Consider the following 27,908-nt stretch of genomic DNA (forward strand, 5'->3'; position numbering starts at 1 on the left):
GAAAACAGCTTGATAGCCTTATGACTAATTTGGTTATTCAAGTGTAACGATTAATTTAATCCTTACCAATACCGTTACTTTAAAAAAGAAAACTCACTCTTCTTCATAATTGTCACCCTTTGAACCATCTCTTCACTAGACCAACTTTATGGAAAGGACACGTTGCAGAAACTTTCTTCTAGAAATTCAAACTCTAGTAACATATAGTATTTTATTAATGAAACTATTCCATCTTTAACAAAATATCTGGAATCTAAAAGAAGAGTCCAAGACTATCAGATTCTTGATTTATAATTAAAAACAGAAATGCTGAAAAAGACTGTACTCAAATTAGCAGATTAAATTCACGTATGATATCGACCCAACATACAGTGAGTGATTAGAGATTATGGCTACTCTTTTTTTTCCTCAACAAAAAGCAGAGAGCTAACAGAAGTCAATATATCAAAGCCCTTTTATAAAACCTGTGACAATTAAAATTCATCTTTAATGTTCCTAATGGCACCGCACAGGAGGGCTTGCTTCCCCCTCATACAACTAGAACCCTTTCTCAGCAGTAGATGCATATCAATTACGATAGTAGTTCACAAAGAAACGTCACAGTACCAATTTGATCCATGGACAGCAGGAATTTATATCACATCAATTAAAAAAGAGTATGTTAACCTGTCATTATCTTCATATATATTAAAAAAATACTCATGTACAACTCTGGATACACTAAAGAAAAAAAAAAACAAACCCAAAAACACCACCCCAGAGCCTACCCATGTTTAGCTAGCCAGTTTTTACTAAGCGAAGGCACTAATTTAGTGGGAGACTCCTACCAACTTCAGTAAAGCTAGGGTTCACCCAAGAAGTTTAATTCCCACTCTTTATAGCTCCAAGACAAGAATGGAGTTTTTAATCAGATGCACCTGAAGTTCTTAAATATATTGGGGGGGGGGGGAAAAACCTCTCCTTTCATGACCATGCATTTGAGAAACATCAAATAAACCAGAAAGACAACAATTTAGTTGTACAACTTAGGTATAGTTCCTGATTTCAGTAGAAGTTACATAAAAGATATATCTACGTATTATTACTGGGCCATTAAAAATCACAATTCTTTGGTCAAGTATAATTTTTCACCTTTTGGAAAGTTCTGAAAAAAAGAAGACCCGAGTACCATTCAGAAACACATGAACTTCTCAAAGTTTTGCATCAAAGCTCTGCTTTTAAACTTTTATTTTTTAAACAACAAAAAAATCCTCCATTTAGGAAAGTTGTTACCATCTTACATTTCAAAATACAAAACTGAAAAAAATCCCTATTAAAAAAAAAGACAGGACTTCAGCCAAGTATTCAGCTACTTATTGCTGTAGTTGTAACTCAAGTCCATTTAAACCCCTATGTTTTGGTCATTTGTAGCAAGAACATGTTTGGAACACTAGCAGCAATAGAAAACCCCTTTAAAACCTAGATATAGTTACAGTGTTGAGTGAAAATTAGCAGAAACCATAACCATTGGAACATAACACGTAATTGTAAAATTACAATTGAATTGGCAGCTAGAAAAACAGGGTTGATTTAAAGTGCTTTCCCAAAGCCTCATGTGGGCCTATGTCAGTAAAGAAAAGTCCTTTCCCACCACCCCGCCCCAGATAAAGCCCAGAACCACAGCGCTACTCCAAACATAACGAATACAGTCTTCACTCTCAAAGCCGTATCCCCCCCACCCTCCTCCTGCAGGTGGAATATAGAAACTTGAAATACTTGCCAGTTCCAAATTTAGGTGATATGCACAAATATACTGTTGAACAAAGTCTGGACAGCAAACAGTACACCTGAGTTCAGTCATACAAACTAACTTCTGTAAAGAGCGTTAGATGAATATATCCATGTCTCTAATATGAATCTAGATGTATTTTCTTACAAAACGCGTTAATAGAAATACCCAGGCAAATACATACCATACAATAGCAAAAGCTTTAAGCCCCATTTAATAAGATGACTTTCCGATTAAAAATAGAAGGCAATTAAGATTTACTCAAAATTACAATTAAGAAAAGCTTTCACAGTGCAATATTGAAACTGTCACAAAGTTAAGAAAATACTGATATCAAAGTACAATCACAATGTTAAAGTAGACAAAACTACTATACAAGGGTGAATCTTGTAAAATTAAAAGGAATGAACACAACATAGGGGACATCTCACGTCCCTGCTCCACACATCTAGCCTCCTAGTCTTCACAGTCGTAATTGTGTCTTTCTGACATCGGTAGAAGTCTTGTTAAAACTAAGAGGTTCATTCTTCTTTGTAGACTGGATTTCAGAGCCCGATTACTTCTTGAAAATACGTTCTTCATCACTGCACAATTTCAAAGTAGTGCAATATTGCCATGATATGCTGAGGCATGAACACATAGCCTGTGTACAGTGCCATTCCAACAATGGAAACTAGCATGGAATCTGAATTACAGTTGAGGAAAAAAAGCATTTAAAATAGAAAAGTGCATTAGACATCACATAACTATAGCATTAAAACTTTCCTGGTAACTATCCTATAACATTACATTTTTAAATCAGACAGCGTTCCACAATTTACAACTGCAGAAAGAACCAAATGAACACTGAAAACCAGAGCACTGGTAAGAGCTATTAGCTGAATTATGGAAGGATGCCTTGCAAGTCATCCACTGCCTTGTCATGGACACAAGAGGACAGGTCAAAGCACGGGAAGGATGATGGAGGAATAGAAAACGGGCACTGAGAACGTGCAAGTTCTTACATGCGTCTTCCTAGGTGTTAAGGAAGTCTTGCAGAGGCCAGCCCCATTCAGCCAAGAAGAAAAAAGTCAACCACCATAAAAACAAAAACCCACAATAATATAAGTACCTTTACTGAATAAGAGTTCTTATTTGTGGATGAACAACTCATTTTTAAGCTGACAGCATTAGCTGCTGACCTCAAATTCTGGAATAGTATGACCTAATAGATTTAATTTACGATGCACAAAATACATCCAGTGTGAAAGTTGTCCTGTTAGTGTGATAAAGTCAGGAAACCTGAAATCCATTTCTACCTGCCAGTGTCCTCTATGCCTTAAGTCACTACATTATTTGGTTCATTCCTCTGTCTGCATATGACGCTCAGACCCTTCCTCACGGGCAAGCAGCTCAGTTTATCTGTTGTTTGACAGTACTTCAGAAAGATAAACTGCAGGAGGGATGAAAATTGCGAGTAATGTTGTGACATGCACCTTTCTAAGCTATTTCACTCACAAAGCCTCAGGGCATCAGCATGGCTTGGAGTCAACTTGTGCATTGAAACAGATACTCATTAGAACTTTACTATAGCAGATCACACCGCAAAACAAACTTCATGTGAAGCTATCTGCTAAACAAACTTAAGACTGCCACTTTATTAGTTGAACTTCTAACATGGACCTTTTGTAAAACTTATATAGAGAAGTGAGATGACAGCTTATAATGTGTAACGGGACCTTTGTTGAGCTCTAGGGTTCACAAAGCTTTATCTACAGAAATTATGGCATCAGCTTACTGAAAGATCACGCCGTTCAAAGTTTAGCGTTTCAGAAATTCAGAAGTACACTAAATGAATAACCTGTTGACTTCATACAACTACCTGCAGAGATTCAGTAAGCTAAGACAGAAACACTATAAAAAGCACTGGAGATTAACAAGCATGATAACACTGGACTCTGTTTCCACAGGTGAAACCAGAGGAGCTGCGCAGGCTCAGTGCCTTGGAGAAATCAAATCCACCACAGCCTGTGTGTTAACAAGCGCTCTATGACAGACTTCCCTGTGGCAGAGCAGAGGTATTAGCTGTGCTTATTAGAGCATACTAGCTTCTTGGTGTATTTTTAGTCACAGAAGATTATACAGTATGAGATCCTAAAATGAAGGTCAACTCATAAATCCACATTTCCGTATCAGCACTCCTGTCTGATTCTGGAGCACCAGCGAGACACGCAGCAGAGCCACACACCGTTAACTCCCAAGCCACTGCGTCTGTGCTGCATCTGCCCAGCACCCGGCAGGCCTGGCCCACCTACAGCGAAGGCATCCAGTTTGAGGACAAAAAACAGCTTTGCTGACCCACGACAGCAAGCGATACTTGTGCCACTTACATTTTTAAGTTCAGTGGCAATTACTTCACTGCAATGTAAATACTTTATATGTGAACATACACGCTTTAATTTCCTTAAATATTTTGTGCAAGTTAAAAAGCTGCAAAGTTAACACAAAAGAAAAAAAATACTCATGACTAATATAACTGCAACAAAAGCAAAGAGGAAGTTTCCTCAGTGACACAGACATGGCATAAAAAGAAGGTGGTACGTTAGCAAGGACACAGTATCTTTAAAGAATCCCTACCTAAACAACTCTGCACAGTCTATAAATACTAGAAAAGAGAAATAGTAGGTTATCTCTGCTTTGACTGACTTTACACAGAAAAAAAATGTCAGATCGCAGATCTGTAACTTGGGCAATGACTTTTATATAACAAAAGTGAGTTCCTTTACAAAATTGACCAGTATCTCAGGAAAGCAGCTTCTCAGTACTACTTACACCCTTTGCTTTTTTAACGTTTTGGTAATTTCTCTCTCTGTCTCTCACCATTAACTGAGATGGCTCAGGGACATTCAGATGAGACATCATTTTAAGTCAAGACGAAAACAGCCACACTTAGGAGAAAAATACTTGCGATGCCATAACAACACTTGAGAGAACATACTGCCCGTATGAAAGGGCTGAGTAAAGAAGCAAACCTATAAATAGTCTTTATACAGATGCCTTCACTTTGCACCTATCGAGTTCTTCCAGTCCAAAAGAGCCAAGCAAACTTAGGAGCTCGAGATTTAAATACTCATCTAATAAAAATCATGTGACAAAGCACCACGCAAACGTAAGCTTGCAAGGTTTTGCAGTGTGTGCGTTTACTTTCCACCAGGGAAAAATGCAAAAGAATTGCTGAAACACACCCGTCCATAACACAAACCTTGAGGTTTCAGTGCAAAAGACGTAAGAACTACCATAACTCTACGGAAGGAAAATTAGAAGAGAAATAACTTCGAGATATAAACTTATGCCCGAGGAGAAAGGGACTAGACTGCCAGGCGCCCGGGGACGGGCTGCCGACCCCCGCGGGAGCGGCACGTCAGCTGGCGGCGGCGGGCACTCGCCCTGCCGGCCAGGAGGGGACAAGCCCCGGCCCGGGCCGGGGCTGCCGCTCCTCCCGCCGCGGCCACCGGCCAAGCTGGGCGCCCCAGGCCGGCGGCCCCCACCACGGCGCGGCCCCCCGCCGCCCGGCTCTCCTCCGCCGCCCGGCCCGGCTCCCCACCCGCCGCCCCTCGCCCCCCAGAAAGCCCCTCGGGCGCCAGCCGCCCGCAGCCCGGCCACGGCCCAGGCGTCTCACGGGCACCGGGCCCCCCGCCCGGCACCACACCCGCCGGAGAGGCGGCGGCAGGGCCGGCGGGGCCGCGCCGCACCCGCCCGGCGGCCTCGGGGCGGCCCCGCAGCCGCCGCCCGGCACGACGCGGCGGATGGAGGGCGGCCGCCGGCCCCCTGCGCCGCGCACACCGGGGCCCGCCCCGCCGGGCCCCGCGGGCCGGATGCAGCCGGCAGAAGGATACTGAAGACGGTGCGCTCCCAGGGCTCCAGCATGTAGAGCGCGGTGACCAGCAGGTACTGGTAGTACAGCCACGACATCTGCTTCCAGGCCGAGCCCAGCGCCATGGCGCGCCCCGCGCTGCTCCCCGCCCGCCAGCGGCCCTGCGCCCGGGCCAGGCCGAGCGGAGGCGGGGTGCGGTGGCAGCCCGGGGGGCGGTGGCAGCCCGGGGGGCGGTGGCAGCCCGGGGGGCGGTGGCAGCCCGGGGCCCGCCCTCCCGCCGCCGGGCCCGGCGCGGGCCCCGCCCCGCTGCCGCTGCCCCCCGAGATGGCGGCGGGGAGGGAGGCTGCGGGGCGCGGGCGGCCGGGGCGCGGAGCCCGCGAAGCTCCGGGCACGCTGGAGGCGGCAGCAGCGCTCCCTGGCCGCCGTACCTGCGGGACGTGGAAGTCCCGCCAGTGCGCGGCCGGCCTCGTCGCATTACACGGCTGACCGTGAACTCGGGGCAAACTGCCGGGCTGAGTCACACCCAGGAGACGGCGCCGCGGCCTATTTGCTGTCATCCTATTTAATCTAAATTGGCGTTCTGGGAATTAGTGGAGGCCCGAAGACTGCGAGAGAGGGGTGGTGAAAAGCCTCCGCAGGAGACTTCAGTGTCCAGTTGGCGGTGGGTAAAGCCCACGTGGAGTCACGGCTCAGGTAAATGAGACCCTAACATCAGCCAACTCAGGATAGATGAACCCTGTATGAATGAATGCTTACTGTAACTGTTGCTAACTTCACACTTCCCTGAGGCACTTGGGGCCAGAAACCCGAAGGTGCGGGAACCCCCTGCCCTGAGTGCTGACTGGCCTCAGATACGGAGAAATTCCTAGAAATGGGTCTGGGACTGCGTGATTAGAAAAGGGCACTGGCAGTTCATACTGACAGTCTAGTTCAGAAGGCACTAGTCAAAAAAGCCTGCTGGAAGGGGACATAGGTGGTAATCAGGCACCATGACTAAGCGGAGCATGAGGTGCAACCTCTAGGCCCCAGGGCCAGGCCACCAGCCAGGATCTTTCGCGCCAAGTGTGCACGCCACAGATCAGAAACTGCTATCGACCTGCTACACTCACCCTGCTTAGTAAATCAGTTTGCAATTAACACCACTGAGCAGTGTGATTCTGTTCTTGCAGCCACCCTGTCCCTACCTTTACCTGTGCTATCAGTACAAAGAAAAACAAGGAAATAGAAAAGGATGCACATATGAGTTATTTACGTGGCTGCAAAATACAACTACAATACCAGGAGATAACTATGAAAAAGAAAACCAGCTGGCAGAGAACACTAAACACCGTACTGGTTTGTGTGGTAGAATCTGAAAAGGGATTTAATTCAACCAGAAGACATTTAGACACACTTTATCTATGCAGATTTATTTCAGCACAAGAGAAAATGGGAGCATTCACACGATTAATAGCCCCACACAATTGGCTACAGGAGCTGTTGTCCCTATCCAAGACCACTGTTGCTTGTTGCAATTGATGCTGGAGGACTCTTGCATTGGTGTTGCTGCTTGAAAAGAGGTGGTAATCATGAAAGCTACCTTTCTATATAAACACATACAAAGTTCCAGGACAAGTTGGGTATTCAGCACAACTAAAGCATTACTCCCATTCAAAGCTGCAAGAACATTATCAATCTGGGGCAAACAAGTCCCAGTCCTGCCTGCTCCAATGCTTCTTAAGCAGCTCTGCAATTCTAGCAATAAGGCAAGCCAGAAGCAGCAGCAAGGAAGTACCTGAGATGAGAGGAAAGGTAATGTTGAGGCATGCCAGCTACAAAATCTCCTGCTGCATCTGCCCTAATCCGCCAGGCGGTGCCTGGGCCTCCTACACCTTTTTCAGTACAGTGCATACTCATGCGACAGTTTTTTAGCTATTTAGTCCCTTAAGAAAATTGACAATATTCCCCTGTAGTTTCCCCTCCTTCACCAGCTCCATTAGACCCCTGCTTAGGGACTTCCATCACCTATTGCTCCTCCTGCCACCACCTGCATCATCGACACTTGAGCCCTTGAACTGCATTCCCGCATGCTCACATTTCCAGCAGCTCAGTGCAAAGACCTTAACCTGGAGCTACACAGAGCCTTCATGCTTCACCTGGAATGTGAAGACAGCTACATCGAGGCCAGCATGCCCTACAGCACAGACTATATCCTCTACTGCACCTGCTCCTGCACACTTCTACTGAGAAGAAACAGTTCTTCATACATTCAGAATTTTCCATATACACTCCTGGCCTGCGGCACACAGTAACAATTCACCCCGCTTTAGGTGATCCCATAGCTATCAAAATGCAAGCCAGACACTCCACAAGGCAGTCTGACTGCAGGTAGCAAAGATGAGATTGAGGTCTTACCTCAGGCTGATCCCAAGCCTCAAAATGAGTGTGGCTTAATTTTGATGCTGGGTTGCCCGTGCAGAGATATGCCGTACTAGCCAACCAAGCGTTCAGCCGCTGCCTCAACAGTTCCCCGCTTCATCAGAGGTCAGGTTTCTGCTGACTTAAGAAAAGGAAGCTGGTATTCTCCTCACGTAATCCTGACAGAACCACTGATGTATTTTCTTCCTAATTTCATGTAACACCGCGTAGAATGAGTGTGGGTAGATTAGTAAAATACAGCACCAGGGACTACAAAAGGTAACCAAAGAGACACAAGATTTTATTATAAGCTAAGGCACAAAAGAAGTATGTTCTTACCTGCCAATATTTCTGACAATTCCTCAAAGCACACATAACAAATTATTCCCAGTACGATTAAAAGAAAAAGCATGGAGATTTTTTCTCAGATAGACCCTTGTTCAAAGTGAAGCATTACAAAATATCAGGCTATAAAGATGAGGCGTTACTAATAAAATCCAAGAGTTCACCTCTTGGGAGCACATCTGGAGGAAAAGAGGGAAGGATCCACTGTTAACATTGCAGTGGCTTCGTAGACTAAGCAAGAAGTCTAAATATCAGGTAGCAGCAGCTCCTTATGCTTCCATAAAGAAGCTGTAAACTTACTAAAGAAACAGAAAAAGCATAGCAACTGGCTCTATGGTCATAGATCTGACTGTAAATTTCTTCTTAAAATGTGTCATCGTTAAGGAAAAAGGACAACAGAAAACAAGTCCAGTATTTTCCTCATATATACGTTAAAAACTCTTAACTGTATTAGTAAGTGTTGATATGTTGATTTAAGTGATCCATGCCAGCAAACTCGATATAAGCCAACCCTCCACTCTGTATAAATAAAAATCGCCATTTTTGAGATTTTAATGGGCCAAAAATCCAAATACAATGATAATTCCTTCTTTATCAAACTTACCTGTGTGCAAATCTTCCAAGAATACCAGCCTGAAGAAGCCCAACACTCTGGCTGACAGTTGTTTACCATGTGCCGTAGAAATGACCAATGCAGCTATGGAGAACCAGTTACTATAAAGTATTTATTCTAAGCAGCAGTTGTAATACATATTGAGATAATGGATAGTATATATACAAGGAATGATCATAATACACAGATCTTACATTATATTTACAAAATTTTAAATCCTCCATAATGCAACCACCTGACAGTGTGAAAGAATATTGCTCTCAAATACATGCAGTTAACTCTCTGCCTTTTGTACACTTTGCAAAAACACATCCATTATGAAGTTCTCCGATGAAAATGTACATTTAAAAGACCGTATTTTAAAAAGGCGAACATGCCTGCACTTCTGATACTTCACACAGTCTTTAACAGTGCAGGATTTTTTTTCCCTGCATTCGTACACTAGCAGTGGCTGGCTAGAACATTGAAGAAGTGAAAAACTTCATCTTTATCCATTACTGCCACTTCAGTTGAGCACTCGTTACATAATACTGGATGATACACTTCCTCCTCTTCTTGATTTGACTGTACAGAGGTAGTTTCTTTGCTGGGCTTCATTTTCTTACTTCTTTTCTTCAGCTTTTTTCTGTATTTCAGAATTTCCTCTTTGTTAACAACACAGTTCATCACAAACATTGCTCTGTATTGTGTTTTGTAGGACTCATGTCTGTGGAGAAGGATAGAAAATGCAAGTCATACCATTGGTAAAATTCTGCTTCCAAGAAATTGCTTATCATCACTGGAAATGGGATTAAAGACAGGAAGTACCATGCCAAAGGGCTGAAAGCCAAATAAATACAAAGTTTTATAAACAGAAGTCACAACTACAAAAATCATAATAAAGTAGAACTGTAACCATCTGTCTTGTTCTTAAGGTGTTTTTAAAAACACGGTGGTTGTTGCTGAAATAAATGCCCTAGGCTGCAATAGCACTGGTACTACAGAATTATGCATTACGATGTATAGCTGATGACAGGCAAAAGTTCATGAAGTTGCAAGTGCAAATGACTAAAATACTGGCATTTATATCCTAAAATGTCTTGCAAGCCTGAAATGCCTTACTTATAAATAACAAACATTGACACATTACACCTGAAAAAGCATTTCTATAATAAAACATAAAATGTATTTTCAGCTGTCCTCAGTGTAACAACTGCGTAGCTGGAGTATGTAGCAAAATTCAAGGCTGCAGTTCAATTCAACACAGTGTCCCTCAGGCTGCAGTTTTACAGCAGCTGCAGCCAACCTAACAGGCGTCTGCAGAAGTCCTGTCTCAACTTCTGCTGGCTTTACTCCTTGTACAATTCTGTGCTGAGCTATTTCAGTTTATTAAAACCACAAAAGACCAGTCCAACAATAAAAATGGACAGTTTTCCATCAGCTTAGCAAACTGAAATACTTTACTATAGAACAGGGTCAAGCAATACCACAGCCAGCAAAGGGAAGAGAGTGAGAAACGGCACCCAGTACTTCAATGATTTTAGGCTGCTGTGTAATTTCATCCGCAAGCATCAAAAGTACTCAATAAACAAGAGGTAGTTTATTCCTCATTTCACAAGTTTTATTTCTCCTTTATTCCCAGTTCAAGAGTCCTCTCCTTAGCAGGGGTCAGCAGTACTAACTAGGTTTGCAGTGCAATCAGATACTGGAGACCTGCAAAACACACTACGGATTCTCACCTAAATGCTTTCCAGGCCCTTTTTAATATAACTATTACTCAAAATCACCATCACTAAGACTCAAACCAAGTAAGAATACACTATCTTGATTTTGCTTAATCCTCCCCCAAACAAGGCACTTTCACACAAAAATAATAGTTAACCTGGAATAATTCTATGCCTCTAAACATCAAGCCAACATATTAAAAAAAACCCCAAAACACACCACCCACAACTCACTGTGAACTTCTTGTTCAGCCTCCATGAAATGTTTGTTTATAGTTTACCTTCTCCACTGTGCTAAAGGTCTACCCTGTTCTTCCTCACCTCCACGCTGCAGGTTAAGCTCATCATCTTTCCTACAAATGAGCATCCACCCCAAAATCTGATTCACATACACCTGCCTCCTCTTTTATTAGCTCCACCTCGCAAGACAAACTTGATCAAATCAACTGATCAAATTGAATATATGCTAAAAATACAACTGACCAAAAAAAAAAAAAAAAAAAGACATTCCAAAAAGACGCCTTTCTTGTCGCCAGTTACCTCTGACAGTCCAGGCATAACGTTGTCATGCAAGCTGGGCAATTCAAAACAGCATCGCTGTTCGGTGCAGCTGAAGGTTTTGTCTGCTGCTGCAGCGGCACTCTTCTTTGATTACGGTACCTACCAATTCAAGAAAGGAGGAAGGAGAGACTGAAATTACGTGCCCTTGTTGTCGATATATCAATTCAACCTCCAAACCTTTTTAATATTAAAATACACCAATAAATATTTGGCTCCTTCTGGACAGCTTTTTCACTAACGCAAAGCACATAAATAAATTGACTGGGGGAAAAACGCATACCAGTATCTTCACTTACTTTGTACAGAAGATTCTTATTTGGTGAAACAAATACACATAGCGTGAGAATCTGTGCCTAATAACCCTCTCCTCTGACGAGGCAGTTGTCTCAAATGCAGTCTCTGCAGCCAACATACATTAACATTACCCTTTTCCACAGATTTACATGAAGAATTTTACTTCTGCAGCAACCACTTCTCTACTTCACCCATCAAAAAACTCAGAAAAGCAGCTTTGTGCTGTTCCTATTTTACCTGAACATTTTGTGGCTTGCTGAATTTAAAGTTTTCCAAAACCATAAATACAATATTTAGCAGGAAAGGATATTAATTTTGTGATCAAAGTATCATAGGGCATTAAAAATTTAAATTAGCAAATCTTATGATCTTTTCATTCACAATATGGTCGTTTAGATGAGATCTACAGGCAAAACTGGCATACTGAACTAGGAAGTTTTGATTTTAAAAAATTGCAAGTTTTAGAATTGTGTCATTTTGAAGACTCAATGTCCATTATGTACACATAAAAAATTTACAGGCTTTTAAATTTCTATGCTGTAAATTCTTAAAAAAAAAAAAAGATTTAATTACATAGATTTGACAGCACATGCTTTTTCTCTCTATTCACCACTTTCATTTAAATTTTTCATTTTATGTTAAGCAACCTACAATTCAAATATTTATGGTCTCTTACCCCCTCCTCTGTGAGTCTACCCATTCTTGGTCTCGACTGTCTTCTTCTGGGTCATATAGCAGTTCGTCATTGGAAAGAATCCGACGCTGCTGATGTTTTCTGTTTCCCTGGACATCCTGTGTAACTAGAAAGATTTGTGCAAGCACGTTAAATCCATCAGACACATGATGATTCTCTGCTTAAATAATAAAAATACCAGTTTTTCAGTTTTCATTTTCCATACTCACAATAAATCTAAACTAGAACAAAGATCTAGCTCATCTCTCCTCCAAATGCACCACCCCAAAGCATTAGCGCACCTTGCATATGTTGGGATGCATCACAAAGTTGCGGGAACTACACTGAGGTGATACAGGCTGGTAATGCCCCCCAGAAGGCTGCACTCGGGAACAGCTCCTTGCTGCCCCCTGCCCCCTCAGGAGTCTACAGGATCCAAGAGAGAGAGTGCTACTGTAAAGATGTCCTCTCTCCTCAGACATTTACCTATTTTATCTTCATCCTCTGAATCAGAATCAAAGTAAATGTCATCATAGTATTTTGAAGAGGTGGCAGGTCCAGTCTGCCCAGTACTTGAGGAGGTACCTATATGTGAAATTAAAGAGAGAGAAGCGGTAAGAACACCCCACCAAAAGGACAGCAAGTATACAGCCCAGAACAAACATTCGGTTTCAAGTTACTCCATCCAGAAGTGCCCTGCTTCACCTGGGTATGTGAAGTAACAGCTCTCCCAGTTTATTCCCACATACTGATCATCCACGTCGCTTGAGTTATTTCATTTACAGATGCTTTCTCAGAGCAAGGCTTCCCACTCCCTCTGAGACTAACCTCAGGAACAGTTCAAAGGAAGGTTCCTCCCAAGGTACACTCCCTTTAGGCACAGAGGACGCCACATCAAATATGCTTGCCTCTGCCTTATATGATCTACACAATCTCAGACCCTCCATAGATCTTCAGTCATGCAAAAGATACAGGTGTACAGATACTACGTTGATTCTCCAGGAAATTAAGAACACTTCACTAGGTGTTTTGTAATAGGTAAAAAGAACATATGCTCTTCAAATACCAAAGCAATCCATCTCTTGCACCCATAGTACACAAACACCACAACACATATACCATTAGTACAGTTTTACTACTTGATGTAACATGTAATTATAAGCAAGTAACAGAGCAAGAGATTAATATCTTCTTGACTTTTTCCCTCAACTGACTTGGGATCTCAATCTACCATACGCTACTCCTTTCTTCAAGAAAGGGCTCCAAATGTTGATAGCATCTGGAGCACCAGACAAAGTAAGAGACCGCAACCTGCTCAAGAGAATTCTAAATACATGTGAAAGAACAACTTAGACAGAGGTTATAGATATACTGGGGAAAAAAGCACGCTGATCCAACAAAGAGAAATCGTATTAAAGCAGGAAATCAGAAGTTCAGAAACACCAAAATCAAAGTCTTATAAAAATGAAACAGAGGCATTCACTGAAGTGCCGCCTGGTGACCATTTCTGTAGAAGCAATTGGCCATTTTAAGATATTCTGTAGGCTTCCAGAAGCACTTGGCTGTCACCACACGCACCTCTAGCCACAAGAATAATACATTAATTTCACATCTTAACTGGACACCACTGAACTCACGATTTCATATGCAAGCAGATGTTAAGTGGGATTTACCCATTTCTGGTGATTTCCATTTGCCTTCCATAGTCCTCATGGTGGTGTTCAGTTCCGCTTCCATCTCCTTTTGGAACTCATCGTCACTGGAAGACTCGCTCTCCCCGGTCAGGCACTCCCGTATCAGCTTCCGCTTCTGGTCAGGAGTGCCGTGTAAGAGCACGTCCACCTCATCTTCCGAGCTACAAATGTTTACGTGTTACACGCCTAATTATGATAACCAGCTTAAAACATCGACCAGGTCATTCGGAGGATGAACATGTGAATTGTGGGGGTGCACTGGGAAGCACTTATTCGTGTGTTTACAGGAAATGTATTTATTAAAACGTTTTATTAGCTTGCTGCTGTTAAACCTGTGGTTTTATTGCAAAGGAGCTTCAGCCGGCTGGCTGCGGCCGGCCGCGACGCCCCCGCAGCTCCGGTCGGCGGGGCTCGGCGCAGGGCCTGCTTGCACACGGGCACTGGTACGGTCAGACATGTGAACGCTCCGGTTTCAAGGAAGAAGATCGCGGCGGCTGTGGGGAAGCGATCCTCCAACCGCCCCTGGCGGCCCGGCCGCCCTGCCCAGGCCCGGGCCGTGAGCGAGCCCAGCACCGGAGCCGAGGCTGCGCTCCCTCCCGCCGGGCCCCGCGGAGCCTCCCCGGACTCCAGCCAGGAGAGGGCCAGGCGACAGCGGCGGGGAGCGGCGGGCCCGCCGCCGCCGGACGAAGCACCCCCGTCCCGCCCGCCCTGGGCCCGCCCGCGGCGGGGGCTCCCCGGCACCTGCTGAGCGCTCGCTCCTCGTCGCTGGGCTCCTCCACCACGTACGGGTCGTCCTCCTCCCGCAGGCAGCTCATGGCGGCGCCCGGCTGCCCGCCCACCGCCGCCAGCCCGGGACCCGCCCCGCCGCTTCCGGCGCCCCGCCGCCTTCCGGCCGCCCGGCCCGGCCCCTCCGCCCCGCCCCGCCCCGGGCTGCTGCCGCCGCCGCCGCCGCCCCCGCCGCCGCCCGGTCCCGCCGCCCCGTCCCGGAGCCCGGCCCCGCCGCCCCCGCCTCCTCCCGAGCTGGTACCGATACCGCCCGGCCCTGGCCTCCCCCGTTGGAGCTGCAAATCCTCGGGGCAGCTTTTGGATATTTTTCTCCACGGTTGGAGAGGCAGGGTTAGAGCTTCGAGAGACACACCCAGTACCAAGAGGCTTGGAAAAAATTTAATGAGCTAGTAACACCGAACAACGAGGACTAATCTAAAAACTGTTCCCACATCCTACTTAAAATATTTACAATTTTGTTAACGGTATATACAGTGTAATCTTTGTCCCGTATAGTCTATTTATAGATTGGTTCCTTAGGAATTATACCTGTTATATCTGGAAGATGAACAGCACTGTATTATTGTAGTAGCCATGGCTGGAAAATATTTTATATACTAGAGGAGTTGCTAATAGCCATTGGGCACTGGCCATCCAAGTCTGAGGCTATGCGTATGCAATTCGACACACACAGCATGTTCAGCTAAAACTTCCCTGCCTTTGAAACGTTCCGATGTGCAAGGCAGCAGGATAAGTACACTACACTGTGCAATTCACCCTATTTGAGAAAATAAAAAAAAACCCCAACCACCCAAACAAACCGCACACAGCTGTGCGGCTGCACAGGGAAGCTGCAGTCACAGAGACATTGACTTACATTGATCTGCACCTCCAAACACCCCGTTCACCCAAAATTCTGCTGCTCCGTTGAAGCTTTACGTACCCATATAAAGCAGCAATCCCACTGTGAAGAGCAATTCATCAAGTAAAGCCTAATTTTGTGACATCCTGAAATTACGCAAAAGAACAGCACCTCTTGGAAAAGTTTCATCGTTCGAGTAAGAGAGACAAAGCAATACAACAAATAAAACCAGATTCATAGCTCTAAATTTTAAGTCCACTTCGCAGAATGAGATCCTTTTCAGGCATTTCTTTATTGGGTGTACCTGTACTCTTTATATTCCGAAGCAAAGCTTCTTATCTGTATCAAAGTGGGGCAGTACTACCTTTCATTGATATTTTATGCACTTTCTGAACTCCCTTCTGCTACTTTATTTCCCCTTTCTGGAAAGAAACCCAACAAGTTCTCTGAAAAGCATTTCTGCCAAAGAAATTGCAGAGTCAGCCACCAAGCTCAAAACAATTTAAGCACACTGGATAGGAAAGTCACAGACAAACAGATAGGCAGACGGCTAAACCTGAGAATGCAAGTGAAAAATTACTGGGTATTTAGTGTCAGACCAATCCAATGGTTTGACAGGATGAATAGAGAAAAAGCTGATTAAATTAATCTGATTTACTACAAAATATTAAGCTTACAGATGATACAATGTCTGCATAATTTTAGAAAAATCATCAATTTCATGGTTTATTTTACAATAATTGGATTAGTCTACAAGTTAAGGCAAACATACTGATGCATTTGCTTTTCTTTTTAAATCATAGTTATAAAGGTTACACAAAGTTCTCCAAAATTTCTAAGAAATGTTCACAAGTGAAAAAAAGATTAAGTTTCTTGATATCAGTACATGGGAAAAAAAAAAACCTAAGTGTATACAATGCCATTATAGTAACAATATTCAAATATCTAATGGTAATATTTAGGCCATTTGAACGGTGTGCTTCAAATGGTGAACTTCAGAAGTTACTTACAAAGGTAAATAAGATTGGCAGCCGTATCATAGTATTCATAACATGAACATAATTATATTGGCTATTTTCACAAAAACAGAGCATTTGGTTTCTGAACAATGAAAGCATATAATGATTAAATAAACGTGAATATGTATGTATAACAAGTATGCTGTTGTTTCATATAGTCTGGAGCTACTTCCAGGTGTTTAATTCTTTTGAAAGAAGGAGCTTGCTTATGCGCACTTTGTCAAGTGTGTTCTCCAGGGAACCGTAAATGCCTATTTAAAGTCATGAAAACAAAATCCAGAGGAGGGCAGCCCTTATTAGTGGGAGGACGGAGCGAAGCTTATGTGTCACCGTTTAACACTGCCAGGCAGCTCTGCAGCAGCTGTAAGTTACCCTGTAAAAATAAAGAAAAATATGACCAGATTTCCCTACTTTCTTTTACACTCGTGGCAAAAAGGTGGTTTTCAAATAGCAATGACACCACTGAAGGGGAACAGACAGGTATTAAGCTAATGTAGAAATATTTCTGTAGGAAACTTTTATCTTAAGGACTCCTTTGAATGTAGGAGCATTGCGTCATGGAACTAAATGGAGCCAACTTGAGATTCAAAACTTAGCGTTACTACCCTTTCCATGTTTCCTCACAAGTTTCTGACTAAAGATCTAGTCTGGCCACAAACACTATTCACTGCAAAGCACTCTCTTAGCAATGAAGCTCAAAGTTACAAATTTTTCATTTCTTATATAGTTTTGCCACTACTGTGTCACTGGAATATTATTCCCAAAGCAGAAGTATTCATATACTATACTGAATTCAGCAAGAAGAGTTAACCAAGTCACAGCACTCAGTATCTCCTCACTATAGCAGCCATCTAAGCTAGTAGCTCTGTTCAAGGACAGGCCTTGTTTGAAAGACAACAGACTGATTTACATGCTTAGCCAGGTGATTTAGCCATCAGAGTTTAGCCATTAGAGCTACAGAAGTGATTATCCCGAACATTAACTAAGCTTTATCTCTAAGCCAAGTTCTTCCCTTCTCTTCAAACACCTGTAGGTCAGTTTTTAATCCCATTTAAAGCATCCTGACTCTACCATAAAAGCCTACAGGTTGACTTTCCGATTTCTGAATGAATTTACAGAACCAACAATTAAAAAGATACCCGTGTGAATTAAGCAAATGTGAGCGACAAGTAAGCCAGGATTTACTTTCCAGAAAAAAACAACCCCAACCTGTTATCCACATTGCTTTGTGTGTTCATTTATGCTTAGATCACTTTAAACTACTGGGTATTCACTATTAAATAGCTGTACGAGATTTGTTCCCAAATCTGAAATCTCTGTGTAAGAAACAATGATAGGTTGTTGACAGTGTTAAGAGTAACTCCTATCAGGTTCAGATAAAATGCAAGAACAAAACAGTCTGAATGCCCAGTTATAAACATGGGAGAAACTGTTTCCTTCTAAAAAAATTTTGAATATAAAAAGGAACCTGTAAGGAAAACGTCAAACAAAAAAAAGTATGTAATTAAACAATATCAGTAGCTGTGACTTGCATGTCCTTGATAACCAGTCCACACAAGTACTGAGGAATTTGCAGTTCTCACTTTTTCAGTTGAAAGCATTCCAAGGGACCTGTGGTAGATAGGCAGGACACTTGCCCCTCAGGCCAAAAAGGTAAGAAATCATAATTCTATCCCCCATTAGGGTTCTTATAATCCTGCTTAAGCAATTAACTAGATTCAAGGCTTCAAAGTAGAATATTCCCAGTCGTGTTTACTGAACCCTTTTCAGTCTTCTCCAGAAGACAGCAATTTCAGTTACAGCTTCAGCAGCTTTTTGTCCTGCAGAGGACAGTCACTATCTAAAACTCTTGCAGTTCTGTGATTTTAACAAGTTCAATATACATGAGATGCATGGGGCAGGGACTTGGTGGCCCACCTTTGCAGTGTTCAGGATTCATTAAAAAAAAAAAAAAAAGACGACCTTAGGGTCTCTGTTACTGAACAGCTGATTATTGGCTGTAATGAAGCAATGAATGAAAAGGAGTATTTCAACCTGAAGTCTTCAGTCTGCAAACGGAATACTGCAATACGGAATACAGTCTAAAGTAAAATTGTGGACTGCACGTATTTGCTTGCAATTCACAGGCTGCCATGTAGCACTCTAAAGAAACCGACAGTACCAAAACCTCCTTTATACATCAGTCATTTCCAGATCCAGCCAGCCAGTCTACTGAAATCTTCCAAATAGGCAAATTGTTCATTTTCATTAGATCAAATTTACAAAGTTCACAAGAACAACCTTATTTAAATTACAATAAATGAAGGACAAAAGAGGCTGTGAGCCATTACTCTTTCTGGCCGCAACATCTGACATAATTGACTTATATCAGCATAGCCCGAGAAAGTCCCATAAATTCAGATTCTGAGAAGTGTTTCTTGCCAACTCAGGCTCCTAAGCTCTAGATATTAGTTATTGGCAGACCCATGGTGACAGAGACATCCTTTTCAGGAGAGAAAGAATTACTGACAAAGCATTTAACCAAATCCCTTAGCATTGGATTTTGCTCCCTTCTTCTGTCAGTTCCAAACAGACATCTGTTGCTAGTAATGCAACAAATTCTTTTTCCACAAAAGCCCATAGGGGCAAGAGCATATATATTAGTATGTATGGAAAGAGATGTTTAGATTTTTTTATTTGAAGGAAGTGGCTTACTCAGTTACTCAGAGTCAAAAGAGACTAAAAGTACAACCAAGGCTATAAATGCTTTAAGTATATGATTATAACCATAGCAGTTTCACCAGCTATCAAACCTCCCTTCTTGAAGTCCAACACAGGAACACCTCAAAGCCCCACTGCCTAAAATACTGAATAGGTTTAAATGCAGCTTTTGCACTAAATGCCCAAACACTTAATCAGATCTCACATTAGCCACAGCTGCACAAAGCCATGAAGAGACACAGAGCTAGCAAAACAGAAGCTAAACACTACCTAGAGGGATAGTCAGACAGAACAGCCATAGAAAGCCAAAGAAACACTGATCTGTTTAGTATAGGTCAGAGACCAAGCAGAATATAAAGCTGCAGTTTGGCAGCTGTTTTAAGTAAATCTAGGCTACATGCTGCTGATAAGAAGGCAGCTCTCTCAATCTCAGACCCTCCCAGCCAAAACTGTGGGTTTCGACACAAGTGATGCTGTGAAAACAAGACTGAACATAAAACCCAGGGCAACTTCTACCTCCATCTTACTATGCAGCTGCACACCTATCAGTGCCAACATAGGGGAAAGGAAGAGTCACACATCATCATCCTTCCTGGCAGTACTCTGCACTTGCATAACTTAAAGCAATCTCAACCCACAGTCTGATTTTCAGCTTTTTCAAAAGTCTTGAGCTGCAACCAGAAAAGGATAAGAAGATATTAGCAGATTAAAACAAGTATTTTATAAGGAAGTAGAATAAACATAACTGGGCAGAGTTATTGTACACACAGTGGCCTTGTTCACTAAAAGCTTCATTTCCCCATCACCCTCCAGTCTTCTAGAGCCACACAGCCTGATATAGCTCAGCAGGCAGTTCTGCGAGCTGTGTCTCAGAACCTTCTCTCGATACTTTGGTCATCCTGACTTCTTCAGTGCAGTGATCTCTCTGTTTTGGGATTTGTGCCTTCTTTCTTCCCCCCTCCCCACCCCCCCCGAGCAAATAACTTCTAACAGTAAGTCATGTAGCAGCCTTCATTGTTGCTGAATTCCTCGCAAAGACAGCCTTTCAGGTGAATTCCGGCACCCATTGCTGCATCAGATTTCACCCCTATGCTTCCTATGCCAGGCAACTCCAAGTACAGAAGACACATGGCTAGACCAGCTCAGAGACAGATGCACCTGCATGACACCTAGCCAGGAGGTACTCGTTCCAGCAAAAAGAACACAACAAAAGACTTGCAAAAGCCTGCGGCAGCGTTATCTGCTGCCCCCAGCCTCCACTCCCCAGTTAGCTTTTTTGCTGGAAAGAGCACTTAGACCTGAATAACGGGGCATGTTGCAAAGCTTGGGAGCACCGTACTCCACGTGCCGTTGACAAGCCAAGCAATTTCCAGTTTGTGGCTGCTAAAACTTCTTCTGCCTGAAGTAGCTGCAAAAGCACAAAGACAGGGACTGCTGCAACATCAAAGTATTTTGTCCAGAGCCTTAATGCAGGGGGCTTTTGATCTGACTTCATTAATTTGTTGCCTACGTGAAAAAGTAGCTTTCTTTTTGCTTCTACCAGTCCTCTTTTTGCTCTACTGCAAGAGGAATTAGGTGCCTATGAACACCCCAGCTTAGCCCAGCTAAAACCACAGCTGCTTAGCCTCCCTGAAATGGAAGCTTTGTTCATGGTTTGCATTGCAACAAGTATAAAAATGTCCTCTCCAGGACAAGAAGAAACCTTCATATTGCCCTAACGTTGCTCTTCACACATCAGGGCACAATGCTATCTCAACACACCTCCCACAGCCTTTTCATACCTTCTTTCTTCCTTTTATGGAACTATCTCAGAAAGCATCCAAACTATTTCATCCTTCAATACTCTGTACAGACTAATAAAACCCTATCCATAAGACTATCTTTAAATACGCTCGTTGTAGCATTAATAAGAAAATTTCCCATTATAAAAAATTGAAAAATATGATATATTGCACTTGTAAATTCTGTAATAATCCAACTCAGAATCTGTAGAAATAAGAGCACAGCAACCAAACTGATCCCTCTGTAGTAACTTGTTTTGAATAAATACAAAACATAGACTTTGAAAAAACAGAGCTTTGAAAAAAACAGAGCTTTCAAATCTGGTGAGAAAGAAAATATCCTTTCAATGAGCAAGTCACAACATTTGTTAACATTTCAAGAACTGCCACCCTTAGTCAAAATGACCTTTTATATTGTAAAGCTTTAAATATTCAAAACAGTCTAGTGAATCTTACAGCGCTCCATGATAAAGTAAGTGAAAAGGGTCAGCAGAAAAAAGTTCACCTTCAAAAACAGGACTACAGTTCAAAGCTTCTATAACAGCCTTGTATACTCCCTGTTAGTAAATCTACTCAGACAAGGTAAGTCACAGACTGAGACAGACTTTTGGAAGAACTACATCTTAAACACAAGCTGTGGTGCCAAATGAACAACAGCTAAAAAACGTTCAAGCTCTTCCAGGTAAACTGAGGACACCAAGAAGCACATATCAAAAGAAACACATATCAAGTGAAAGCTACAGAAATTAAGCATTCTCCCCCCCGCCTTCTGCAGTTATTAGCTGTCAAAATTCAAGAGAATACCAGTGATTCTTTAAGAATACTTTAGAAGATAGTGAAATTTGTTAAGCACTCCATTCCAAGGCATGCGGGGACTTCAGCAAGAGTCAGTTACAAGAGATGATGAAGAGTCAATGACTGAAGCAGGACGCAACCACTGTGCATGCACTCCCTTATTAAAGCATGGTATGGCAAATCAGTAAAATCTGATGCAGGTATGACTGCTAGGACTATTAATTTCACTAAAACCCATAACCAGTACTTCATGACCAAACACAGGGATTGCTGGGAGACTCAGGGCTGGATATAGACAGCTGTTACACACAGAGAAGTAGGAAGGCTGAATAGTGCCAAGTATTATGAGAAGTTTTAAGACTTCAGGGGAAATACAGCTGTATTTCTGATATAGCACATTAAAGCAAGCACTGTTCATCTGAAAAAGGAATCAGGTATTCTGGACCTTACTGATTACTTTACCCACTAAATATCCCATCAAGCTGAACTTATACCTACAAAGATTAAAAAACCAGGAGTCCCCCAAACAATCCTTTTTACAGTAAGTTAGCTTTACAAACAGTGGGTTTGGCAGAATGAAGAACGACACCATCAATGCTACTAAAAAGAGCATAAAGCGGCAACAAGTTAACTCAGCAACGCCTTACATGTCTTAACTAGCCCTTTCAACAAATATATTCCGAGTTAATTCAAAGCTTGGTAGTTGACACTTTCAGAGTTGAGTGAGAAATGCTAGAGCTGACTTTTAAAAGAAAGCTACCTCCTGCTATAGGACTGTTAGAGGATATTGCACTTGTCTATGAAACCAGAGAAGCTAACCTGATTGAATAAACATTATTTCCATACAGATTAAAAGAATCAAATACATTGTGAAATTTAAGGACACTAAAGGCCCCTTAAAGTTTTTTTTTTCCTGCAAAAATTTTTTTTACTGAAAAGGCTATCTGCAACATTCCTCTTTTGTTAGCACTTTAAAGGCAAAGAGGTTCAAAAAGCATACTCAAAGTAACACTGTTCTGACTTCAGACAGGCCTGTGTGATCTCACGCCTAATAGTTAGCCTATCCTATACATCAAATCCCGACATCTGGATAACAGGAGAAACCACTTCCTATCTCACAGTAAAATGGTGAGATGAGGTTTTAAAAATAGGCAGGTATTCAAATTCTGCAGCTATAGATATCAAACAGTTAGAGAAACATAAAACTGAAGCCAAATTGTCTTCAAGGAGATGAGTTTTCAGAAGGCACCTCAAGCATACCAGTCCCTTGGAGATATTTCGCCTATACTTTTTTTTTCTCTTTATTATCCAAGAAAGTTCACCTTTCTGGATGATGCTTACCTTCAAATTCCCCTTCCTGAATGTGAAGTGCGTATCACACAAGAAGTGTAGCCATTTTGGCTATTCAAGCATGTAATATTTAAAATCAGTTGAAATACAAGCAAAAAAGGATCACAATTACCTTAGCATGCTTTAATTCCAGTTCTGCTAGTTCCACAAGATTTTTTCTGAATGCTGCAACTCTTCGTGTCTTAAAATCTATCAGTTCTATAGAAAATAAAAATAGATTCATTTAATAGTATTATTGCTAGTGCCCTCAACTGTCAACAGATTTTCCTTCAAGATGGAAGAGGTAAAGGGTAAGAGAAGGCAACACAAAAGAACTGAAGTTTAATCTCAGCACATTCCAGGCTCAAAGATACTGCTACACTGTTGGATGAAGGCAAACCGTCATTGCAGTTCCTCATCTCTAGCTAACTTTTTGTGAACAAAGCTCTTTCGAAAAAAGACTGAAATGTGGATGCTTTTAAACATTTAATTCTCTTATTCCATGTGCACTGTTCTTTCAAGGCTGATATATAAAAGTGTCTAGGGAAGATACTAAGCTAAAAACCAGCACCAGCACAAAGATCAGAGGAAGCAAGTATGCTTTATGGATATAGCTTTGTGGCTAATAGGATCGCTCATTCTCCACTGTCTCATTTACAGAATCATTAGCCAGATTTACAGGGTCAAACAACTCTTAGGTGATAAAAACAGAAGAGCATGGTCTTCGAACCTTGAACAATTCTGCCCCAAATAATGAGTCAGATGACTACTAACTCACAACAATCTTAGCTTTAAAAAAAAGAAGTTTCCAGGAGAAATGCAACATGTAATTAAGGTTCCTTTTCTCTAGAGCTACTGTAACACTGCAACTTCAGTGAAATCTCATTTCATGATCTCTCCCTTTTCTAATGTAGTATCGTCTCTGCAACAGACTGCTGCCTTCACAGTAGAACACATAAAAACAAAAGGGGAATTTCAACAACAGTTTAAAAGATTAGGTTTACCTTTACTGCTAGCAACTATCATTTTGTATCCTATCCTATTAATGTAAAAAAGTGGTTAACAAATAATGTGCACGTAAGACTTTGCCTAACGGAGCTATGAAAAGCCAAAGGAAAACATAATTTGAACTTTCTAAAATAAGTAAACACTGATTAAAAGATAATAGTTCAGCTTAGGAAACAGAACAAACATCTTTTCACATTAATGATATCCTAAAATATCTTCATTTTCAAGAAGAAACATAGGATCAAAGACCACCTAAATACCTTGTTTTGCCGATTCAGATATTTTCTCAAATTTCTGACAGCATATTTGCTGAGTAGTTTCAGCTTGCAGCACATCTTTATTTTTTGCTCTTGCTTTATCCAATGCCTTATTAGCATTTTCATAATCCACTAGTGACCTAGATCTTCTATATAGGAGATCCTATTAAAAAAAAAACAAAACAAAAAAACCATAAAGGATGTATAGGGTTTACAGGAATCTACCCAAGGATTTTAGTATATACTAAGTAATAAAAAAAATCAGGTTAATTTTAGTCTTTCTTGCTGTATTTCTGTTCTTACTAAATTATTTGCATTCACTTTACTTCATCCTGCAAGGCACAGGTATGTCCATATTGGATCAGACACACAATATAATATTGTTTGGTCTGCATCTTGTCTGGCAGAGGCTAGCAACAGATGGCTTAGATGATACTCCAAAAAGCCTAAGCAGGGACAATGATGAGAAATTTCACAGCTTCTTAGATTAGAAACAAACTATATTTAGACCATGTATTTGAAATACACACACAGAGGCCCCAAGAAAGAGCAGTAGCATTTTTTGTGCAACAGATTTTTCTGTGATCTTCTAATTACAGACGTTTTCTGTCAAATGCTTCCTCATTCTGTCGTGTTACTTAATCACCCTACATATCAAACAACACTAAGAATGAAATTTTCCATAGGAATAGAACATGAAATTTGGCCCATATGCTTTTGTATCAGCACTTGCAGATCACCTGGAGTATCCATTTTGATTATTAAGTAGAATTGCTTGCAGCCTACAAGCAGCAAACATGCTGCAAACACATGAACATTTCACCAACAGCTCTTCCGCTGTTTTTAATTATCGAGGCCAAATTGTACAGTGTAAGTGATCACACAGTTCCAAACAGTCAGTCCCACAATCCGCAACTGCTTTGTTACTCCTTATCTACAACAGAGATCCGGTTTTTACAGCTGAGGGACAAACTGCAGGTTAAAATGCTGCCACCTACTCTAGCCTACCTACTGTGTATTTCTCAAGATGATCCCTTACCTCTTTTTTTTTTTTTTGTTTAAGAAAGACTATTTCACTGAACAAAATAACATAAATTCACCTTAGCAGCTTGAGATTCCCTTAAGTAATATTTCAGGAGATCAGAAAGTTTAAGATCTTCATCAGCAGATACCCGGGCCTCTATTTTCTGGAAAAACAGTAAGTAAAAGCATCAATTTAGAAACATCCAGACTTGGGAGTATTCACTTGTATCATGCAAATACAACATAAAATATACAACCGTACATGACATATTGTCTTGTTCAAAAACTAAGATCATGCATTTGTGACAGAATACTTAAAGATGCATCATGAGGAAGCAGTATTAGGATTATGTACTAAAACGCGAGCAATAACCTACTGTGTGAGCAGTAATTGACAACTAGCTTTCTATTTTAAACAATGCTTTCTTCCCAATTTCAATTATATGTATCATACACTAAGAAAACAGTAGCAAAACAATAACTTATCTAGTATAAGGAGTTGCACAAGAAGTTTTGTGGTGTTTCTGAGATCAAAGGAAAACAAATTTTTAAGGCACCTTTGCAGACTAGTTGTGTAACTCCATGTATTAAATGGTCCAAAAGCCCAATGAACTTATTTGCTTGTATTTGAAACGGACATTTCTGTGAATTTAGAAACAGAGTCTACAAATGCATTTTTTTAAATCTTGATTTTAAAAGAAGTTCTAAAAGGCAACATTTTAGGAAAAGCAAGTAATTCCATTAACTTAATTTTCTTTAAAGTATGTATTTATGCAGATATAACTAACTGTGTTTAGGAAATGCACACATTTTTCATTCAAAAGTTTTCCTGGTACATGGTATGCATCTTCTGCTCTACCAAGTCAAACAAATAAGGCAAAAGAGACAAGCTATTTGGAAATCTGGTTAGGAGCATCAGCAATAGTATTTCTGAGGCAAATAATTGCAGAAACAGATCTTGGCTCCAGAAAAAAAAAGCAGCATGACTGCCATTTTTTGGATTAAGGATTACATTTCTTCATTTCTTTTTTCCATAACAAGTTCTACACTACCCAGTAACAAGTATTGAAGGCCTCTAATCATTTTAGAGGAACAGCAGCTTTATTAGTATATTTACACAGAAGACAGGAAGACTGCCTAGAAATGTTTAGTAGACTGAGGACTCCTAAGGAGCAATCATTTTACAAAACAGATTACTGAAATCTTACGCTTTTTTATTCCCTACCACACATTGCTTAAATGCTTTGTATAGAAGCATCCATAAAACATCCACATATTAATGTCTAGTTGACACAAGATGTCCCAACACCTCCAGGATGTACACAAAGAATATATCTAAAAAGGTTTCATAGTACATACCCTTGTTTTGTCAAATAACTCTGATACTTTCAGAAAAAACCTGCACAAAGGAAACAGCTTGTATTACAACACTAATTAGAACAGTCTAATTACTTTCTAGAACTCAAAATATAATCTGTGTCTGGCAATAAAGACTGTACAGGCAGTGCTTAGAACTGTAATTCACAAATAGTGCTACGTTTTGAAACTTCGAACATCTGGGAATTGTACAACTTAAGAAAATGTAAGGGACAAATAAAGCATAATGGATAGATGTTTTTTACTGAAGAATAATTGCACAGCTCCTCAGAGATTCTTTATGCTTCTGTGAATTAAACCCCAAACACCACCACCCTGGTCAACAGTCCGACACTATTACGAAGTATCCTCCCTTAAATTTGAATGTACTTTCCTTCACACAGTAAACATGACACATGCCCTACTTTGTTGCTCAGCCTCCCTGAATTCAGTGTGGCATATCTTCACCACAGGAGACTATACAAGGGTTCAGTGTAACAGCAGACTGAGTTAGTCATAATATTTTGACAGAAGACAGGCATGATTCCTGACAGACCCTAACAGACTACATCGAATCTCAATACTCTAATCAAAGTAATCAATATGTAAGCTATCACTGCATTTGGAAGTATATCACTAATTCAGGTGAATTAATAAAAATAAGTTACCTTTCATACCCATCTCCTACCTGTCATCACACTAGTAAGTGTACACGTTCACAAGCATCAACATCTTTAAGCTAGTTAACTCAGTTTTACTTTCAGATACACCAAACTTCATATTCAAGCAAATCACTGAAAAATTAAAGGACAAACATCCGTACATAGAGACCCTCTTCTATTTTCAAAGTTTTAGGGATCTCTGTAGATTCCTTTGTTTTCCTAAAGGCAGTAAAATTACCAGAACAGCAAAGCTATTTTTCAAGATGATGGTACAGGGAACACCCATAAAAACCAGAATATTCAGACTGAGACCTGTTCTTGCTACACATGTCAAAGCACTTAAAACACTTTAAAAAAAACTGGTGAAAGAGTTGGGTTTTTTTCTTATTCTGTGAGGACTTTTCCATCTCATCTGTTTAATATTCTACAAACTGCCAAAACCATCATTTT

At 41.4% G+C, this 27,908-nt stretch overlaps 3 protein-coding genes across 4 annotated transcripts in view; all 3 read right to left on the reverse strand.

Annotated features, from left to right (window-relative positions):
- Positions 1–1,949: 1,949 nt before the first annotated feature.
- On the reverse strand, positions 1,950–5,827 carry SPTSSA (serine palmitoyltransferase small subunit A). Its single transcript, XM_064460242.1, has 2 exons — positions 5,644–5,827; positions 1,950–2,453 (listed from the first exon to the last, which is right to left on the reverse strand). Exons 1-2 carry the CDS (start codon positions 5,744–5,746, stop codon positions 2,350–2,352), a joined length of 207 nt encoding a protein of 68 aa, XP_064316312.1. The 5' UTR covers positions 5,747–5,827; the 3' UTR covers positions 1,950–2,349.
- Positions 5,828–9,074: 3,247 nt separating this feature from the next.
- Positions 9,075–14,797, reverse strand: EAPP (E2F associated phosphoprotein). The gene is made up of 6 exons (XM_064460241.1): positions 14,643–14,797; positions 13,881–14,062; positions 12,694–12,792; positions 12,211–12,334; positions 11,220–11,339; positions 9,075–9,682 (listed from the first exon to the last, which is right to left on the reverse strand). Exons 1-6 carry the CDS (start codon positions 14,714–14,716, stop codon positions 9,418–9,420), a joined length of 864 nt encoding a protein of 287 aa, XP_064316311.1. The 5' UTR covers positions 14,717–14,797; the 3' UTR covers positions 9,075–9,417.
- A 250-nt stretch (positions 14,798–15,047) lies between these two features.
- SNX6 (sorting nexin 6) overlaps positions 15,048–27,908 on the reverse strand; it is a 28,603-nt gene continuing 15,742 nt past the window's right edge. For both annotated transcript variants that reach the window (XM_064460245.1, XM_064460243.1), the window contains exons 10-14: positions 26,800–26,839; positions 25,518–25,604; positions 24,421–24,580; positions 23,286–23,371; positions 15,048–16,920 (exon numbers count right to left, since the gene is read on the reverse strand). In XM_064460245.1, the coding sequence (XP_064316315.1) occupies positions 16,867–16,920; positions 23,286–23,371; positions 24,421–24,580; positions 25,518–25,604; positions 26,800–26,839 (427 nt within the window). In that variant the 3' untranslated portion in view covers positions 15,048–16,866. The remainder of the gene's footprint in view (positions 16,921–23,285; positions 23,372–24,420; positions 24,581–25,517; positions 25,605–26,799; positions 26,840–27,908) is intronic.

The sequence above is a fragment of the Phalacrocorax carbo genome, chromosome 9 (genome assembly GCF_963921805.1).
Source record: "Phalacrocorax carbo chromosome 9, bPhaCar2.1, whole genome shotgun sequence".
Lineage (NCBI taxonomy): Eukaryota > Metazoa > Chordata > Aves > Suliformes > Phalacrocoracidae > Phalacrocorax > Phalacrocorax carbo.

Coding starts and splice junctions, on each gene's coding strand:
- SPTSSA (XM_064460242.1), bottom strand. CDS start 5,746: ATGGCGCTGGGCTCGGCCTGGAAGCAGATGTCGTGGCTGTACTACCAG. Junction 2,454..5,643: donor CTGGGAGCGCACCGTCTTCA/GTATCCTTCTGC, acceptor ACTGTAATTCAG/ATTCCATGCTAGTTTCCATT.
- EAPP (XM_064460241.1), bottom strand. CDS start 14,716: ATGAGCTGCCTGCGGGAGGAGGACGACCCGTACGTGGTGGAGGAGCCC. Junction 11,340..12,210: donor GTAGACTCACAGAGGAGGGG/GTAAGAGACCAT, acceptor TTGAATTGGTAG/GTACCGTAATCAAAGAAGAG. Junction 9,683..11,219: donor TTATGCCTGGACTGTCAGAG/GTAACTGGCGAC, acceptor CCTTCTCCACAG/ACATGAGTCCTACAAAACAC.